The following is an 18,804-nucleotide window of genomic DNA, read 5'->3' as shown; positions in this document are numbered from 1 at the left end:
TGGAACTCTATCTGGGTCTCCCACATGCATGACAGGGTCCTACCCAAGTACTTGAGCTGCTTTCCCAGGTACATTAGCAGGGAGCTGGATTAGAAGCAGAGCAGCCAGAACTTGAGTTGCCAGCACTAGCATGCGGCAGCTTAATTTACTACACCATAACACCAGTCCTGTCTATGTTGTGATTATCTGTTACTTGTTTTTGGAAATAATTAGGAACAGAGAATATTAAAGAAAACAATAGATGATCTATCCATCAGTCCACTGGTTAATTAAGCTTCTGTTTCCATTTGTTTTGTTTTAACTGGCATTTTTTCTTATCTTTAACCATTTGTTTTGTTTTAACTGGCATTTTTTCTTATCTTTAACCACTTTTCAGCTCTGATTTGACTTCTAGGTGTTAAATATTTGGTTCAACAGGAGACTTTCCTTTGGCCTACTGATTCTAGATATATATAGCAATTCAAAATTATTTTGAGCCCGGCTTTTGTTAAAATTGCTGCCTTGGGGTTGGCGCTGTGGTGTAGCGGGTAAAGCCGACACCTACAGTATCTGCGTGCCATTTGGATGCAGGTTTGAGTCCCGGCTGCTGCACTTTCATTCCAGCTCTCTGCGATGGTCTGGGAAAGCATTAGAAGATGGCCCAAGTCCTCGGGCCCCTGCATCTGCATGGGAGACCCAGAGGAAGCTCCAGGCTCCTGGCTTCGGATCAGCACAGCTCCGGCTGTTGTAGCCATCTGGGGAGTAAACCAGCAAATGGAAGACTTCGCTCTCTCTGCCTCTCCTTCTCTCTATATAACTCTTTCAAGTAAATAAATAAATCTTTTTTAAAAATTGCTGCCTTGATGCTCAGATACATTAGGAATAAGTTTCCAAAATTCCCTCCATCTCAGTATTTCATTCCAATCTGAGATCTCTGGGATGTGCTCTGAAAAGTGACCCAATTAGCCATTTGTGAATTCTCACCTATTGTAGACTTTTGATGCTAATAACCAAAAGTGTCCCATTTAGAGTCTCTATAACTGTTTTTGGTCTTTCATATTCTAGTGCTAATTCTCCCAAGTTCCTGTTGACAGATTTTCTAGATTTTGAATGGGTCCATTATTGGATCGTCCTCCCTGATTTTTCAGTGTACTTAGCAACAATCCCAGGAAATGTCACTATCACACACTTTATCTCTAACTCATCATCTCTATAAATTTCCCCATGTACTATTCTCTGGGCATGCTGGCAAGAACTGATTTAGATCTCCATGTTAACCATGTCGCCAGGATTGGCTGAAGTTTGTAAGCATCTGTTCATAAATCTGTGTATTCTATTCCTATTTTGAGCATATATTTTCTTTCATGGATTCAGCCATGCTTTTAGCCAGGGAATATGATCTCTGTGTGCCCATCACCAGCTATCTGAGATAGCCCTCAGGCTCAGTAGCTCCTAGGTAATGAGGATTAGAGTGTTTTAGTGAGCAGTGGTTTAAGTTGCTACTCGAGACACCAGCATCCCATATCAAAGTGTTTATTCTAGTCCCCACAGCTCCACTTCTGATCTAGTTTTCTGCTAATGTACCTGGAATATGGCTCATGTACTTGAGTCCCTGTCACCCATCATGGAGACCCCATGGCAGTTCCTGTTTTCTGGCTTTGGCCTGACACACTCCTGACTGTTGCAGGTATTTGGGGAGTGAACCAGAATCTTTCATCCACCTGAATGCCTATTGAATGAGGAAATGGTGACAATAAGCTAATCACTAGAGAGGCAGCAAACCCATCAGACACAGGATAAAGGAGTGGGCAACTCTGCAATCACTTTCTGAATTCAGAAGCTAACATCCTGAGGGACTGTCATTTGATTTGAGTCCATAAAAAGGGTTTAAGACAACAGTGAATATAAAGCTGCACAAAGCCCCCTTTTGCATCCAGCTTACTCCTACATTTGTCACACTATTAATAGCCCACCCTTACCAATGAGACCAGTGGTATCAGTGAGTTGTGGAGACCAGGAAAAGGGCTCAAGAGAAAGTTAGCCAAAGCCCTTTTTCTGTCCCTGTCCCAGCTGCTTTAATAAGATCTCCATAAGAGAAGAGGGACAGCTATGACTAGGAGTGGTCAGGAGAGGAGGAAAAATCTGGCTAGTAAAACATGTAAGGAAAATTTTAGGGATGCTAAAGAAAAAAATGACACAAACAAATATAGCAAAAATCTAACCTTAAGTCAGGGCTTTTCTATGGAATAGGGAATGGATAGCAGGGGGCTGTTTCATATATTGATGACCTCTTTATAGCCAACCTTTGTTCATGGCAGCCAGCATATAGGCATATGTTCCCAACCTCTAAACCAAATACTCATTCTGATGTTTTAAATGTTTTGCCCTCCCATATGACCTTCCGAGTGAGAGACACAAAAAATTCCAACACACTATTGCAATGATAATAAATTTCCTTTATTAGCCAGAAGCTAGATGCTCAAGGGGCTTCATGATGTTCCCATAATTCTGGTCAGAGGGAAAAGGATCTCAGTGGTATTTGTGAGCCAGGGCATTGGCCACACCAGCCACCACCTTCTGATAGGCAGCCTGCACCTGAGGAGTGAATTCTTTGCCAAAGTGATGAGACAGCACAATAACCAGCACGTTGCCCAGGAGCTGTAGGAAAGAGAAGAAGGTATGAACATGGTTAACAGAGGGGTACGGTTTGGATTCAGAGTGTTCTATCTTCATCTTAAATATTGTATATCATTGTAATCATAAAAAGAAAGCCAGGATGTAGCTGCTTCTACCAATAAGGATATTTCCATGCCAGCCAGAATTTATATGCAGAAATATTCTACCTTATCATTTAATTATAACAATTGTTCTCTAAAACTGTGCTGAAGTACGATATAATATACCCTGCTTGCCATGAAAGAAAGTGATTAGAGAAAGCACTTACAATATGACAAATAAACAAAAGTGAATTAAAAAATTCATTATAAATGCAAGCTGAAGTTTAATGAAAAAGTTACAGAAAATGTAAAGAAAATAAGAGGAGACAATGATTGTCAACAGAGTAGAAAGTGAAAGAAACTAAATTATCATGAGGTTCCATGGTGACACAAGTGGACATCTCCTTCCCATTCTAAACTACACCCTGAAAACTATGCCCCCTCCATATGATATGAATTTTACAACAGTGAAAAAGAATGAGAACAATCAAGGGTCTCCAAACTCACCCTGAAGTTCTCAGGATCCACGTGCAGCTTGTCACAATGCAGTTCACTCAGCTTAGCGAAGGTGCCTTTGAGGTTGTCCAGGTGACTCAGACCCTCACTGAAGGCAGCCAGCACCTTCTTGCCATGAGCCTTCACCTTAGGGTTGCCCATAACAGCAGAAGCAGTGGACAGGTCCCCAAAGGACTCGAAGAACCTCTGGGTCCATGGGTAGACAACCAGCAGCCTGAGAAAGTGAAAACAGCCCAGGGGAGAGAAGTCAGTACCTGGCAGAAAAGCAGGAGACTACTCTGTTTCTACAAGCCCAATTTCTATCTGCCTCATTAAGTTGTGCTATAAATTGGATACCAACCTGCCCAGGGTCTCACCACCAACTTCTTCCACATTCACCTTGCCCCACAGGGCAGTGACCGCAGACTTCTCCTCACCGGACAGATGCACCATTCTGTCTGTTTTAGGGGATTGCAAGGAGACACAGTTGTGTCAAAAGCAAGTGTAAGCGGCAGCTGCCCTGCTCTGCCTTTTATGCCCAAGTCCTGAACTATGTAATCCCTACCCTGCATGTAGATTGGCCAACGCCAGGGTGTGGCTCTGCAGGGTGAGATCTGGGTGATGACAGCACCCCTGTCCTTGGCAGTTCTGGCAATGGCTTAGGAGTCTGACAGACTCAGCCCTCCTTCTATGTATCCCCCAGATCCATACAAGCAGTACTAATTGCTACTGAAAACACTTTTCTTGCCAAATTTATTTATATAATTTTTGTTATTACAGCCTGGTAAGCCTATGAAAAATTTCCTCTGCAATTATTTATCATACAAATGAGGATATAAGGCACAGAAAAAGGAGAAGATTTGTGTGTTGAAATCCAGTTAAATAGATAGATAGATAGATAGGTCTCTCTTTATGTCTTCAGAATATCCAAAATAATTACAAAAACAGAATGGATGAAACCTGTGCCATAGTTATAAGTACGACTTTCTTCTGCTTTGGAGTAAATCTTCCTGGTAAGAAAAACACTTATTAATTTTTTCATTATATGTTGTTGTTTCTGTTACTCATTTAATCTGATCATATAATCAAATAAATAAACTTTAAAAAATAGAATAAATTTGAATCTAATTTATTTTGTGGAATTTTTACTCTGTTATGGTTTGGGGATGAAGCAATGAAAACAGGGACCTCTCAGTGGGGTGAAAACTACAAATGTGTCAAAACCAGCTACATGCCAGTGCTGTAACACTAGGAAAAGCAATGGCTTACAATGCCATACCCACATTGGATGCCTAATTAGTTCTGCCTTGGTGATCTGGGAAAGTGTCTAGGGAAACACAGGAATTTTTCTGGATCTCGAAGGTGGTGGTAGGAACATGGGAAGACATTTACAGCCCGAGCTGTTTCATATCTTCTAAACCACTAAGAATGCTATCTTTTAGAACATTCCTTTGATCAAAACTCTCCACCAACAGTCCTGTTTTCTCTATACATTTTTTTTTATTTTTTTTATTGCTTTTACTAAAGTTTACCCTTCTATCTTTATAGCTTTTCCCAATCTCTTTCTCTTTCTCATCTTTTCTCCCACATAATAAATTGCTAACTTCTCCGGCTAGGAGAGACTTCTGAAGTGTGGAGTGTGGAGTTCTGCTTGTCATTGTTAAAAGTGCAATGAAAAGAGCAAAGGAGGAAGTACTTCTGAGCTCAGCGGAGGATCTCAGCATCCCCACAGACCCTGCTGCTCATTCTGCCCTCTTTGCATCATCCCTGACTCACCAGTATACCCCTCACCTAAGTTGCCATTCCTTCCAGTTTGGAAAGAGCCATACTTTTCCTTACCATAGAACCATTTTCTAATGCAGGTACCATAATGTCTAGAATCATCTTTCTCTCTCCTTTGCCATTACTGGCAACAAATGTCTAATAGAATTCTCTTGTCATTTCACTCTGAAACGCCAATTACATAAATGTGTTTTCAGTGATCCAGGAAAAAAAGGAATTCTCTATTTCCAGTTGTTCCAAGAAAATTCACAAAATTCCCTTTCTATCATGCCATTCTCCAAATTACTGTCCCCATTACTGCTAAATCAATCAATGATTTCTCACCATTTTAAACTGCTCAGACACCCATCAGGAACTCAAGAACAAACTGCATTCTGCTCCTTCTTTCACTTGTGGGCAGGCCTGATTCTTCTCTGGCTATACGGAAATATGTAGAATTATGTGTTCAGGATATGATCATGGGGTAAAAGGGACAGAATTTAAGTATGTTATACTTATTCCTCTTTCAAAGACTGAAGCAATGAGCATATAATTTACCCCTAAGAAGACATTTCAAATGTTGAATACTGGGAAAAGAGGTCTTCCTAATGTTTTAAGTTTCTTTTTTTAACTTGGCTTTAGCCAATTTTGGCTTTGGTTTTCATTTTATTAAATTTAAACTCATTAGTTTTGTCATCACTTTACAAGGAGACTTTTAAATATCTTCTTTCATACCTGTTTTATCTGATGTCAGGTGTATATATATGAAAGAAGGTGTTCTAGGAAGTTTGGGTAAATCCTTTTCAAGAATTCTTTTTCATAGTAAAATTAAATAACTACTAAAGAACAACACAGAAAATGCTTCCATTTTATGTAAAGAGCAGAATTGTCAAGACTACAACTTTGCAGTCTTGGTTAGCAGAAATTGGCACCTTTCTAAATACCTCCCCTGCCATTTCTCAAGTTCAAACTAGATCCCCTAAGTTACATTTTGTCAGTCTCATACTGGCACCAGCCACCAGTGCTATATCTTGGGTTCAGGGGAGGGTTTGCTGCTGCCCCAGCAAGATTAGAATGTGAAACAGACTTTTCCGTCTGTTACCCATAACCCTGTGAAGATAACCTACAAGTCATAGGACTATCAAAAGTTCTGGTATATTGGACATAGTAAGTTTCAAGACACGATAAATAGCGATCAATGTGGTTATGTCCAGAGCCTCAGTCTCAAATCTACACCATTCAAAGTTCCCAGAAAATAACTGAGATTCACTGCTGCCTTCACCAGCATGAGCCTGCTTCTTTCCTGTAAGGGACCCGATAGTCTGCTCTACTTTGCCTCCAGCTCCAGGGAGCACTTCTACACACACACACACACACACATCACATACACGCATTCGCACACACACATATACACAAACACAAAATATGTCTTCTCAGAAAGAGGCAGAGGCAGAAGTTTCCTTTCTTTACTTCATTCCGGCAGGCTTTCCTGTTTCCTAATGTTCTATATGAAAATGGTCCTAATCAGTATAATTAAGTGGATGAACATTAAGCTCTGTCAACAGAATCCATCTGTTGACACCCATCTGTATGAATGCGAAGCTGTGCAGTCCAAATATGGCCTTCAGTGTGAATGTTTCTGTATATATTTGGTGTTCTATATTAAGTTCCCCATGTGTGACATTTCAGCAATCTACTGTCTTTCTTGACTAAACATAGTTCAGCTGTTTGCTATAGTTTTGTTTCCCAGAACCACAATATTTCAGCTATTTTAACTTAGCATATTCTAAGGATAAGTAAAATAAAATAGCACTAAGAAAATCAGAACTCACAGAAACAGGGGCATACACAAAATAGTTAAGGAATTAGGGAATATTGCAGTCTTTATTTATTAGGAAAAAGTCATTTATCTCATCAAAAATTATAAAGTTAACCCAGATACTACTTTGCTAGAGTGCAGGGATTCTTTAAAAACTTCATGGAAAAATGAAATTAATAGATAAATTGATCTTGGTAGAAAAAATATATTTTCATGTATGCTTTTCATAAAATGCATTTCCCATGAACATTTTTGAAGACAACTATATATTTCTAATTATTATAGAGCAATTTGTATTTCAGTGTATGACTTTTATATTGATGTTTTCACAAATTTTCACTCAGAATTAGATTTTATTCATCTCACTGAGTGAGCCATTGCTTGAAAGCAATGGTGCAAACTTCTCCAAAGTTAAATTGGAGATTTCACCTTTTTAGAGACAGAATCTTGGCTTAAGTCTGGGCACTCTATAAATACAAGTAGATATTGATTCACAAGTTAAAATCTACAGAGTAGGTCTCTGAGCTCAAAAGATGGATACTTAGGATAATTTTCTGTCAGATCTCACTTGGTTTAATTAAATAATTCTTAAATGCTTTTGGAATCAAACCTATAATCTCTCTCTCTCTCTCTCTCTCTCTCTTTCTCTCTCCTTCTTCCTTCCTTCTTTCTTCCCTCCTTCCCTCCCTCCCCTCATCTTCCTCTTTCCCGTCTTCATGTAATGAAGTAGTCTATAAAGCAACATCATGGGAGAAAATAGAAATAACTGTATAGGAAGTTATCAAATAAATGTGAAGTCAAATCACAAGGAATTAATTCCTCTTCTCTGATTTTCAAGTAATTATCCTCTACCAATAAATGAGACTATGACAACAAGCTGCCAAGTCTCTACTGGCTCTTGACCACCTCAACCACAATAGAAAGGCAGTAATGCCTTGCCCACAGTAATTACTTATGCTTGTCACAAGTTTCATAAGGAGTTGTAGGCCAAACTTCTTCCTAAATTGATTTGCCACTTTCAGATGGAGAAGAATGGAACACAACATAATAAAATATTTTTGTTCTTTTCTTGACCTTGTTGAGGAAAAAAGGTCAGTTGTTTCCCTATTTCAAGAGTATAAAGTCCACATTCTCTTACCCTCTTTCAGATCCTTCAGAAATCACTTATCCTTGTATCTGATTCTTAGGAGGGGTTTCCTATGTTCAGGAGGATAAAAGTGATCTTCCTGTGATTTTCCTGGAGTAATCTGGTTTCTGAGATGTGAGTCTGTGTTTCTTTAATAATCATTATCATTTGTTCCCATCAATTGGTTCACAACACAAATGAACAGAAAAGGAGCTATGAGCTGGGAACTTAATGCAATTCTCCCACATGGATGTACTGATCACAATCTCTTGAGCTATCACTGCTGCCTCTCTGGGTCTGCATTGTCAAAAACTGGAAACAGGAAACAGAGCCAGGAATCAAACTCAGGCACTCCACTATAGGGCATAGGTATCCAGCAGTTGCCAATCATAGCAATAAAGTATCATAGTGATTATGCCAAATCTATATCCCAAGTCTGTAGTCCTTAAAAATTTTATTTGTATATAAAGACTTCCTGGATCACACTATGTGCAATCATCTGAGAAGAAAAAAATGTATGTAAAAAACCCTTTACCCTAAAACAGAGGCATGTTGGTAAATCCTGGAGGTATATGCAGAGTTCTTACAGAATCGTGTTGATATAGAAGAAAGCACCAGGTTCTATTTAGGTATTCAAATAAGTTCAAGTTAATTAACCAGAATGTGTTGTTTCAAGAAATTCATATGTTAGAGGGTTCTAAAAATTCTTCTAATCTTACACATAACAACATTACTTTCAACAAGAAGAAATTTTGCAGCCTGTATCATAAAACAAAAAAAAATTTATCTATAGTACCTTACTTTCCTGCTTGCTTCCTAATTGTATATTGCAGTATTTACATCAAAGGAACTCCATGTCATGATCTAACATACTCTTATTTCCCTCAAGACCTAGGAGTCCTAAAACAAGGAATAATTACTTTCATTCACTTATTATTCCATTGAATAAATATCCACTTATTGTCTATAGAAGAATTTGATACAGGGCACAGTAGGCATGCAAATTAGTGCAGAATAGACAGAAATATTTATCAAACATAATATGTGGGGTGTATGTATGTATTTGCCCGTGTGTGTGTGTGTGTGTGTGGTATAAGAAGAGTTCTGAAGTTGTGAAAAACGAATATACAGGAAGGATTTGGAAAGAATTTCCTGGGCAGTATTACAAAGTTCACTGAGGGAGCCTGTATTGTGGCATAGCAGGGAAAGCTACCACCTCTAATGCTGACATCCCATATGAGCACTGGTTTGTGTCCCAGCTGCTCTGCTTCTGACCCAAATCCCTGCTAATGGCCTGGGGAAAGCAGCAGAAGATGGCCTAATGTATGGGCCCTTGCCACCCACATGGGAGATCTGGATAAAGCTCCTGGTTGCTGGCTTCAGCCTAACCAATATGGCCATTTGTAGAGTAAACCAGTGAATGGAAGATTCTCTCTCTCTCTTTCTCTATAATACCAATTTAAAATAAATAAATAAATCTTAAAAATTAAAAACAATGGTAATAATAATATAAGGATGATACACATCGATCTGAAAGTTAGTTTGTAAGGGAAAATTGCATGAAACATATATAAACACACTAAAAAACATACTAGCCAAAATATATATTGTATATTTACTCTAGAATTGTCAAGAACTTCTAGGGGACAGTTTCGAAAGACCACAAGGTAATCTTCTGTATATAAAGAGAATTGAAAATGAATCTTGATGTGAATGGAAGGGGAGAGGGAGCGGGAAAGGGGAGAGTTGCGGGTGGGAGGGAAGTTATGGGAGGGGGGAAGCCATTGTAACCCATAAGCTGTACTTTGGAAATTTATATTCATTAAATAAAAGTTAAAAATAAATAAATAAATAAATAAATAAATATTCCCCAAGGCTGAGCTCCACAGACCTCAGCAGTGATGAGAGAGTCCTAAACTGTGCTGGACATGGAGGACTGGATAAAGAAGCACTATTTTGAAGAGGTTTTGGGAGCAGGAAGATAGGAAGATTCTTCCTTAGAGCAGGAATACATGTTTGGTGAATAGTAGTATGAATTACAGTGTATAAATATTGGAAAGAGAAAGAAAGGAAACACCACAGTCTTGAGCAAAAAATTTATGCCCTTGAGCACATTGTTTTCTCAGTAACTTTTGAAAGTGATTATGAGGCCATATCTTAGTTGAAGGTCTCTTGTAGAATCTCTGCAATACAGAATCCTCTCTTTATTAAACACTTGTGACAATCTCTATGCTTCAGAGATAGAAGTGCAAATGTTAGTAGGAATGCATGGCTCTCTTCTTTTTCTCATTTTCTTGACTTATTTATAAGAAACAAGAGGTTCCTATCTGTAATCCATCACAGATGCTCCCCTACCACATATCCATGGTGAGAAAAATAAAATAAATCATATGAACCATGAAGTTAAGATAAATGATCTTTTATTAGGCTCATACCCATAGGTTGGGCATTATTTTATCATGTTCAATAGATGAAATATAGAAAGGATTTTCCATGGAACAGGGTAAGTAGAGAACAAGTCAAGATCTCAGGGGTACTTGTGAGCCAGGGCATTGGCCACACCAGCTGCCACTCTGTGATAGGCACCTTCAGCTATGGGGTAAATTCCTTGCCAAAGTGGAAGGCCAGCACAATCACCAGCCCATTGCCCAGGAGTGTGAGCTATGGAGATGTTTTACGTATGATTAGCACAAAATCAAGTTTGTATTCTGAAATTGGGCCAACACTAATTATTTTCTTTGTGTGTGTGTGTGTGTGTGTGGTTTAGGTTTTTTATTTTCAGCAATATAAGAATCATACTGCACATGATATTTTGTGATATGCATTTTCAAATGTAAAACATTTTTAAATTATTTAATTTGAGAGGCAAAGAAACAAAGCGACAGATAGAGGGAGAGCTCCTATTTGTTGGTTTTCTCTCCAAATGCCTACAGTGGCTGAGATTGGGCTGGGGTCAACATTGGAAGCTAAGAACTCAATCCAGGTCCCCCATGTGAGTGGCAGGAACCCAGATGCCTGGGCCATCACTGCTGCCTCCCAGTGTGCACACTGGTAGGAAACTGGACTCTGGAACAGAGCTGGGATTTCAACAAGTACTTGACTAAGTGCTGCAGGTATTCAAACTGGGGTCAACTACTAGGTCAAACACCCACTCCTATATAGTAATTTGTTTTTTACAGGTTAAACTACCATGATTATTTCTTTTGAGATGTAGTAAATATATTTATTTAATGAAAATCTGAGATATAGATCATTTGAAGCAAAGAATCGCAGATGGATTCTTTGTACGGTGGGGTTGACCAATCGAGTGCATTAATGCACCATGTTCGTTGCCATTTTGCATAGTGCATTGAATTGCACATTGTCAAAGAACAACACACTAAACATTCTGTGACACATCACTGAAGATGTAAAATATTTAATATCAATAGGCCATTTGTTGTTAATAAAATAGACATATATTTGTGTGTGTTTCCAGCCTTTATGGCCACTGTGTGTATACTCACGTGCACGCGTGCCTGTGTATGTGAGTGCATACATTTTCATCTTCAACCTTGGTTTCTCACCTTGAATGCAGCCTCTTCAACAAACATTTATTGGGCAGTTGTTAAAGGTTGACTTGTGATCCCGCAAGTCCCATATGTTGAAGTACTAATCTCTGGTAGTTCAGAATGTGACTGTATTTGGATTCAAGTTCTCCCAAAAGGTAATTAAGCTAAAATGGAGACCATTAGGTGGGTCCCAGTCCAATATGACTGGTATCCTTAAAAGAAGAGGATAGGGGCCGGAACTGTGGCACAGTGGGTTAACACCCTGGCCTGAAGCACTGGCATCCCATATGGGTGCCAGTTAGAGTCCCAGCTGCTCCACTTCCCTTCCAGCTCTCTGCTATGGCCTGGGAAAGCAGTGGAAGATGCCCAAGTCCTTGGGACCCTGCACCCATGTGGGAGACCTGGAAGAAGCTCCTGGATCCTGGCTACGGATTGGTGCAGCTCTGGTTGTTGGGGCCAATTGGGGCGTGAACCATCGTTTGGAAGCCTCTCTCTCTCTCTCTCTCTCTCTCTCTCTCCTGCCTTTCCTCTCTCAGTGTAACTCTGACTTCCAAATAAATAACTAAATCTTTTTTTTTAACTTTTATTTAATGAATATAAATTTCCAGTGTACAGCTTATGGATTACAATGGCTTCCCCCTCCCATAAATTCCCTCCCACCCGCAACCCTCCCCTCTCCCGCTCCCTCTCCCCTTCCATTTGCATCAAGATTCATTTTCAACTCTCTTTATATACAGAAGATCAATCTAGTATGAAGATTTCAACAGTTTGCACCCACATAGACACACAAAGTGAAACATACTGTTTGAGTACTAGTTATAGCATTAAATCAAAATGTACAGCACATTAAGGACAGAGATCCCACATGAGGAGCAAGTGCACAGTGACTCCGGTTGTTGACCCAACAAATTGACACTCTAGTTTATGGCGCCAGTAACCATCCTAGGCTGTTGTCATGAATTGCCAAGGCTATGGAAGCCTTCCAAGTTTACCGACTCTGATCATATTTAGACAAGGTCATAAAAGACAGAGTGAGGATAGTAACCAAGGATCCTAAGAGTGGCATTGACCAGGTTTGAACAATTATACAGCATTAAGTGGGGAAGAGGACCATCAGTACACACAGGTTGGGAGTAGAGCCATTGGTGGTAGAGTAGAGGTTATGATTACAAAGGAATGAGGCCCAAGTGCACTAGACAGGGCCTAGAACAAAGGACAGAGTCATTATTAGATGAGCTAAGAAAGGTGCTGTCTAAGCTACAAGTAAGTTTTCTGATTGAGAGGCAAATAGAACCTGATAGAAGGGGCTTGATAATAATCTGGTGGGCTTTAGGCCTTGTAAGTTAAGAGGCCCAGACCTATCTATCTCTTCACATGGGGTATATCCTAAGGGAGCTGTGAACCTCCTAGGGGAAGGCACTCTGTTGACTTTCATTACTTGGCTGGCCTGGGAGGAGAGCTGGCCAGGTAAAGGCAGGGGGCATCTCTAACAAGAAATTTACAGTTCTGCCTGCAATGTTGCTGACCCTACTTGACCATCCCCTCCGCTGCAGTGGTCACTTTGGAAGTTGGGCTGAGTGAAGGGCTTTTCAGCTTAGAGCCAATAAGATCTGTGGCTCTGACCTGGGCATCCTTCGACTCCAGGGCAGGTCCATTTCCAGTGATCCAACTCTTGGCAGAACTGCCAGGGCTCTTCACAAGCTGACTTCTGCTGAAGCCCAGGCTTACCACATTGAAAGCCACTGCAGTGGACTGGCCTGTTGGGTCTCCTTGAGGGCAGATCACTGTACAGATCAGCCATTAATAGGCCTGCCACCCATTGCTTCCGATGCCTAGCTTTCTTTTCCTCCTGGTTTGTGTTAAAGCAGACCAGAGGATGCAAGTCAAGGGAGTGCCCAAGTCCCATCTCTAATCTTCGGTGGCCTGAACTACAAGTCTATAGTCACAGGCATGTTCTGTAGTAGTTTTTCTAAGGTATACAATGCCCATGAGGAAAATTATATTCTCACTTTAAAACTTTCTTTCCCTTTTGTCTGAAAGGGAGGTTTTTTCTACTTACTGTATACTTCGCTGATGGCGAAGTGAATCTAGCTATGAGATTATTATTTAAATTCTTATTTTGGCTATGCTATTACAGAAAAATGTTAGCCATCTCTTTTATAAGGTCTAAAGATTAAATTGTGCGTCCTACAGATTCCTTTATAATAGAATTAGTTTCCTACCTTGAAGAGAATAGAGAAATGAAAGAACAAGTTGGGCTTAGAATAGAGAAATGAGGGAGCAAGTCCTAGATCTCTTGCTGACAATAGCAATATCACATGAATACTTAGCAAACCGTTTCAACCATTAGATAACAACTTAAGAAAACATTTACCAGAAGGTCCAATGCCTTCTATAAATTTTAAGAATCATGTATTTGAAAACACCTCTTAAATATCTAACATGGTGTAGTTTGTTTAGCCAGTAAACTTAAGCACAACCATCTAAAATGTTTTTAGTTTCTTTCTGCCAACAAGTTTAAAACATATGATACACAGATTCAGGTCACACACATTAAAATGTATCTTTGATTGATTTTAGCAGCTTAAATTTATGGACAATCTTATCTATAAGCCATCTAAATAAATAAATAAATAAATCTTTAAAAAAAAAAAGAGGATAACAGAACACAAAGTTTGCTGACACCTTGAACTTGGACCTTCAGCCTTCTGGATTGTGAGAAAATTCATTTTTTTTTATTTTTTTTTGTTTGTCATATAGTTATTTTTTTTTATTTAATAGCTGTGAATTTACAAAGTGCAACTTTTGTATTGTTGTGGCTTCCCCCCCAACCTCCCTCCCTCCCGTGGCTCTCCCCTATCCCACTCCCTCTCCCATCCCGCCCTTCATTGAGTTTCATTTTCAATTATCTTCATATACTGAAGATCAACTTAGTATATACTAAGCAAGGATTTCAACAAGCTAAACTCACACAACCACACAAGGTATAGGGTATTGTTCGACTAGTAGTGTTGTTTTTAAGTTTCATAGTAAAACACATTAAGGACAGACATCCTACGTGGGGAGCATGTACCCAGTGACTCCCGTTGTTGATTTAACAATTGGCACTCTTATTTATGACGTAAGCAATCACCTGAGTCTCTTGCTATGAGCTGTCTAGGCTATGGAAGCCCCTTGAGTTCACCGACTCTGAACTTGTTTAGTCAAGGCTGTGTCACAGTGGAGGTTCCTTCCTCCCTTCAGAGAAAGGCGCCTCTCTCCTTGATGACCTGTTCCTTCTGCTGGGGTCTTGTTCCCCAGGATCTTTCATTTAGATTGTTTTTTGCCACCGCCAACAATAATTATTTTCTTCCCACATCTTAACCTAAATAGATTCTCAATTTAAAACAACCTATATATATATGTGTGTGTGTGTGTGTGTGTGTGTGTATAAACACATAGGTATGTATAGTGTATGCATATATAATAATATTACTAATTAATCCCTTAATTAATGTAATAGTGGATTGCTTCTTAGCAACATCTGCAACCCCATCTACAATATGACCTTTTGATCTTTTGTCCTCAGATAGTCACCTTCCTTTTATTTTCATTTATTCTTGAATTTATAAAATTCAAATTATTCTTCATGTTCCAAATGATTTATAGCCTATAGACATATTTGTGCCTTTCCTTTTTGAGAAGCCTCTCCTATCTCCATGGAGGGTTAGAAGGTTTTTCCAGGTGTAGAATTAGCACATGGAATCTAGAATGCATAACGAAGATAGTAATTAGAAAAAAGGATATTGGGGAGGGAATGGAGAACAAGGAAAATATAGGATATTAATAAAGAAACATTAAAAAACAATGCTGTGAGGAATGAAAAATACCAAAGAAAAATGAAATTTTTTGAAAAGCAATAAATTACGAAATATAGGGAATTAGGAATGTTGACAAAGACAGGTTGCCTAAGAAACAAACAACAACAAAAAAAGATGAGAATGTGAAAAGAAAAAAGTGGAACATTGCCTAGACTAACACTGAAGTTCTCAGGATCCACATGGAGCTTGTGACAGTGCAGCTCACTCAGCTGGGCAAAATTTTCCCTGAGGTTGTCCAGGTGATTCAGACCCTCACTGAAGGTAGCCAGCTCCTTCTTGTAATGGGCCTTCACCTTGACATTACTCATAACAGCAGGTGCAGAGGATAGGTCCCCAAACGATATAAAGGACCTCTGGGTCTTTGGGTAGACATCAGCACTGAGGGATTTAGTGCCTGGCAGAAACCCTGGGGCCAGCTCTGTCTACACAAGCCCAGCTTCCATCTGCCTCCATAGACTGCCTTATAACTTGAAAAGCAACCCTCTCAGGGCCTCATCACCAACTTCTTCACAATCACCTTGCCCCGCAGGGCAGTGAATGCATCCTCTTCACCAGACAGAAGCACCATTCTATTTGGAATATTGCTAGTAAACACAATTGTGTCAAATGCAAGCATAAGCAGCAGCTGTCCCACTCTGCCTTTTATGCCCAGTCATGGCCCCTGCACTGCCTACCCCAGTGAGTCACCAATGCCAGGGTGAGGACAAAAGAATGACAGAACACTGGTCATCGTCAGCTCTGGCACTGGCTTAGGAGTCTGACTTCAGACTTTTCCCTCTACATATCTCCAGGACCCATCCCAGAAAATATTCATTATTACCAAAATCACCCTCCTTAGAGTTTTATTTATGTAATTTTATGTAAATTTTGTGACATCACAGGCCTATGAGAAATTACTTCCATGACTTTTTTTATTACACAAATGAAGAAAGAAAGCACACAAAGTAGGGATTTGCCTATTTGGATCAATTTAAAAGTATACATATGGATCTCTTCCTGTGTCTCCAGAACATGCAAAGAAATTAGAAAGAATGGATGATATCTCTGCCATAGTTCTAAGTATGTCTTCTCTCTTCTTTGCATTAATCCTTCTGGTAAGAAAATACATATTCATTCAAACAATAATGTTTGAAAAATAGAATAGATCTGGAAGAAGTTTGTTCTGTGCAATACTTATTATATTAGATTTTGACAATGCAGAAATGGAAACATGGAGACTTCAGATGTAAAATTTACAAATACACCAAAATCCAATTACCAGCCAAAGTTGAAATACTGGGAGAAGCAATGCTTTCAAATGGGATATCAACATTGCATGTTGATATTATTTCTGTCTGAACTGAACTGGGAAAAGTGTCTAGAGAAGCAGAGAAAGAATATGACTTGGCAGGAACTCTACTACTTGTGCCATCACCAGCTTCCTTCCAGGACACATATTAGCTGTGTGTGGAGGCTGGAATCAGGATCAGAGCCACGACTCAAAGGCAAGCAGTGTAATGTGGGGTGTGGGCCTCCCAAACAGCATTTTAACCACCACCTTCTATTTCACAATGACAGAAACTGTGGTTGATTTTCTCGCTCCTCTAGAGACTGCCCTCTTTTATAAAGAAGGGTTGATAATCTAAGGAGACTAAAATATCTAGTCTAAGGCCACAGACACTAGAAACTTTTACATTGTGTGGATATGCTCCTATGACAAAGAACCTCACTCCATGTATATGCAAGCATTTCAGCATTGCTGAGTGTGAAAACATCCATTGAAGAGTGTTATTTTTCTTTTCCTATTCTTGATTCTAAGCTCAACAAACTTCAGAAATATATTCAAAAATTATCATCAGAGTATTTCGTTGCATGGCAAAAGGTTCTTCTCCCCGGCTCAATTTGTGTTCTCCAAGTCAAAAGTACTTAGTTTAATTTGTTTTAAGATTCATTTATTTATTTGAAAGGCAGAGCTACAGAGAGAGAGAGAGAGAAAGAGAGAGAGAGAGAGAGAGATCTTCCATCTGCAGGTGGTCCACTTCCCAAATGGCCACAGTGACTGGAGCTGGGCCAATCCAAAACCAGTTGCCAGGAGCTTCTTCCAGGTCTTCCATGTGGATTCAGGGGCACAAGTATTTGGACTATCCTTTACCTCCTAGCAGGGAGCCAGATCAGAAGTGAAACAGCTGGCACTGAAGCCTTTTTCTGCAGGAAAAGCCACTGACTAGGAGCTGACATCCCATATAGGCACTGGTTTCAGCAATTAGGAGCAATTAGAAAAGTTAGCTTAAAAAAAGTGATTCCTCATAGCAGCATCTGACCCAATGCTCGTTAGATTTATAACTCTTGACCTTCCTAATTTTAATTCACACTTTAAGATAAGGGTGCAGAAAATTTTTTCTCGGTTTTTGATTTGCTTTTTAAAATTAAAAAGATTTCTATCTACCTTCTGTTTGGAAACACAACTAAGAATTGATTCTGTTAGATAAGAATTGAGCATTGTTCCATTGTCAGTGGTTACTATTAATAATGCATCCATTGGGGGCCGGCGCCATGGCTCACTTGGTTAATCATCCCCCTGCGGCTCAGGCATCCCTTATGGGCGCCGGGTTCTAGTCCCAGTTGCTCCTCTTCCAGTCCAGCTCTCTGCTGTGGCCCAGGAGGTCAGTGGAGGATGGCCCAAGTACTTGGGCTCCTGCACCCGCATGAGAGATCAGGAGGAAGTACCTGGCAACTGGCTTTGGATCGGCGCAGCGCTCCGGCCGTGGCAGCCATTTAGGGGGTGAACCAACGGAAGGAAGACGTTTCTCCTTTCTCTCTCTCTCTCTCTCTCTCTCTCACTGTCTAACTCTGTCAAGTGAAAAAAAAATAATGCATCCATTGGGCCAGTACCATGGTACAGCAGGTTCAGTTGCTGCTTGCAAAATAGATGTCCCATGTAGGAATGCCATTTTGAGTCCCTAGTGCTCCACTCCCAATCCAGCTTCTTGATAATAAGCTTGGGAAAGCAGCAGATAATCACCCAAGTGTTTGGGGCCTTGCTGTCAAGGGGATGACCCAGATCGAGTTCCTGGCTTCTGGCTTTGGCCTAGAGCTGGCTGTCATGGGCATTTGTGTAGTGAACCAGTGAATGGAAGATTCTATCCGTGTGTGTGTGTGCGCATGTGTGTGTGTCTCCATCTCGCTCTGTAACTCTGCCTTTCAAGTAAATAAATCTTAAAATATATAAAACATGAATAACAATTGCTAAGCTTCAAGAAGCTAATTTATCCCGACAAACTGGATTATCTCTAACCTCTCAGTGCCTTTTGGACTGGTGCAGAGATGCAAAGGAAAGATTCTGTGCTTGTTATACAGACCTGAAGGAAGGGTTTGAGTCAGCCCCAAAGGAGCCCTTTTGAGAATAGAAGTCAGTGAAATATAGGAGCCAGGGGGCTCTCACTTAAACTCCTTTGTTGACTGGGATGAAATGGTTTGGGGCACTAGCTTCTAATGGCACTAATGCTTATCCCCCAAA

General features: G+C 39.9%; 2 protein-coding genes across 2 annotated transcripts; both read right to left on the bottom strand.

Moving 5' to 3' along the window:
- Positions 1 to 2,414: 2,414 nt before the first annotated feature.
- Positions 2,415 to 3,716, bottom strand: HBB (hemoglobin subunit beta). The gene is made up of 3 exons (XM_062198184.1): positions 3,553 to 3,716; positions 3,204 to 3,426; positions 2,415 to 2,637 (listed from the first exon to the last, which is right to left on the bottom strand). The coding sequence occupies exons 1-3, from the start codon at positions 3,642 to 3,644 to the stop codon at positions 2,509 to 2,511; spliced, it is 444 nt and encodes a 147-aa protein (XP_062054168.1). The 5' UTR covers positions 3,645 to 3,716; the 3' UTR covers positions 2,415 to 2,508.
- A 6,773-nt stretch (positions 3,717 to 10,489) lies between these two features.
- Positions 10,490 to 15,876, bottom strand: LOC133764508 (hemoglobin subunit beta-1/2-like). Its single transcript, XM_062198183.1, has 3 exons — positions 15,808 to 15,876; positions 15,467 to 15,730; positions 10,490 to 10,558 (listed from the first exon to the last, which is right to left on the bottom strand). The coding sequence occupies exons 1-3, from the start codon at positions 15,874 to 15,876 to the stop codon at positions 10,490 to 10,492; spliced, it is 402 nt and encodes a 133-aa protein (XP_062054167.1).
- Between the last annotated feature and the right edge of the window lie 2,928 nt (positions 15,877 to 18,804).

Source organism: Lepus europaeus, chromosome 7 (genome assembly GCF_033115175.1).
Source record: "Lepus europaeus isolate LE1 chromosome 7, mLepTim1.pri, whole genome shotgun sequence".
NCBI classification, from domain to species: domain Eukaryota; kingdom Metazoa; phylum Chordata; class Mammalia; order Lagomorpha; family Leporidae; genus Lepus; species Lepus europaeus.
This window is presented reverse-complemented; position numbering and strand designations above follow the sequence as displayed.

Bases quoted from the DNA above. Each gene is read 5' to 3' on its own strand.
- LOC133764508 (XM_062198183.1), bottom strand. From the start codon at position 15,876: ATGGTGCTTCTGTCTGGTGAAGAGGATGCATTCACTGCCCTGCGGGGC. The intron at 15,731-15,807 runs GTGATGAGGCCC...GGGCTTGTGTAG, and splicing joins AGGTGATTGTGAAGAAGTTG to ACAGAGCTGGCCCCAGGGTT. The intron at 10,559-15,466 runs GTTAGTCTAGGC...ACATCTCCATAG, and splicing joins TGGATCCTGAGAACTTCAGT to CTCACACTCCTGGGCAATGG.
- HBB (XM_062198184.1), bottom strand. From the start codon at position 3,644: ATGGTGCATCTGTCCGGTGAGGAGAAGTCTGCGGTCACTGCCCTGTGG. The intron at 3,427-3,552 runs GTTGGTATCCAA...TCACTTTCTCAG, and splicing joins GGTGGTGAGACCCTGGGCAG to GCTGCTGGTTGTCTACCCAT. The intron at 2,638-3,203 runs GTGAGTTTGGAG...TCTTTCCTACAG, and splicing joins TGGATCCTGAGAACTTCAGG to CTCCTGGGCAACGTGCTGGT.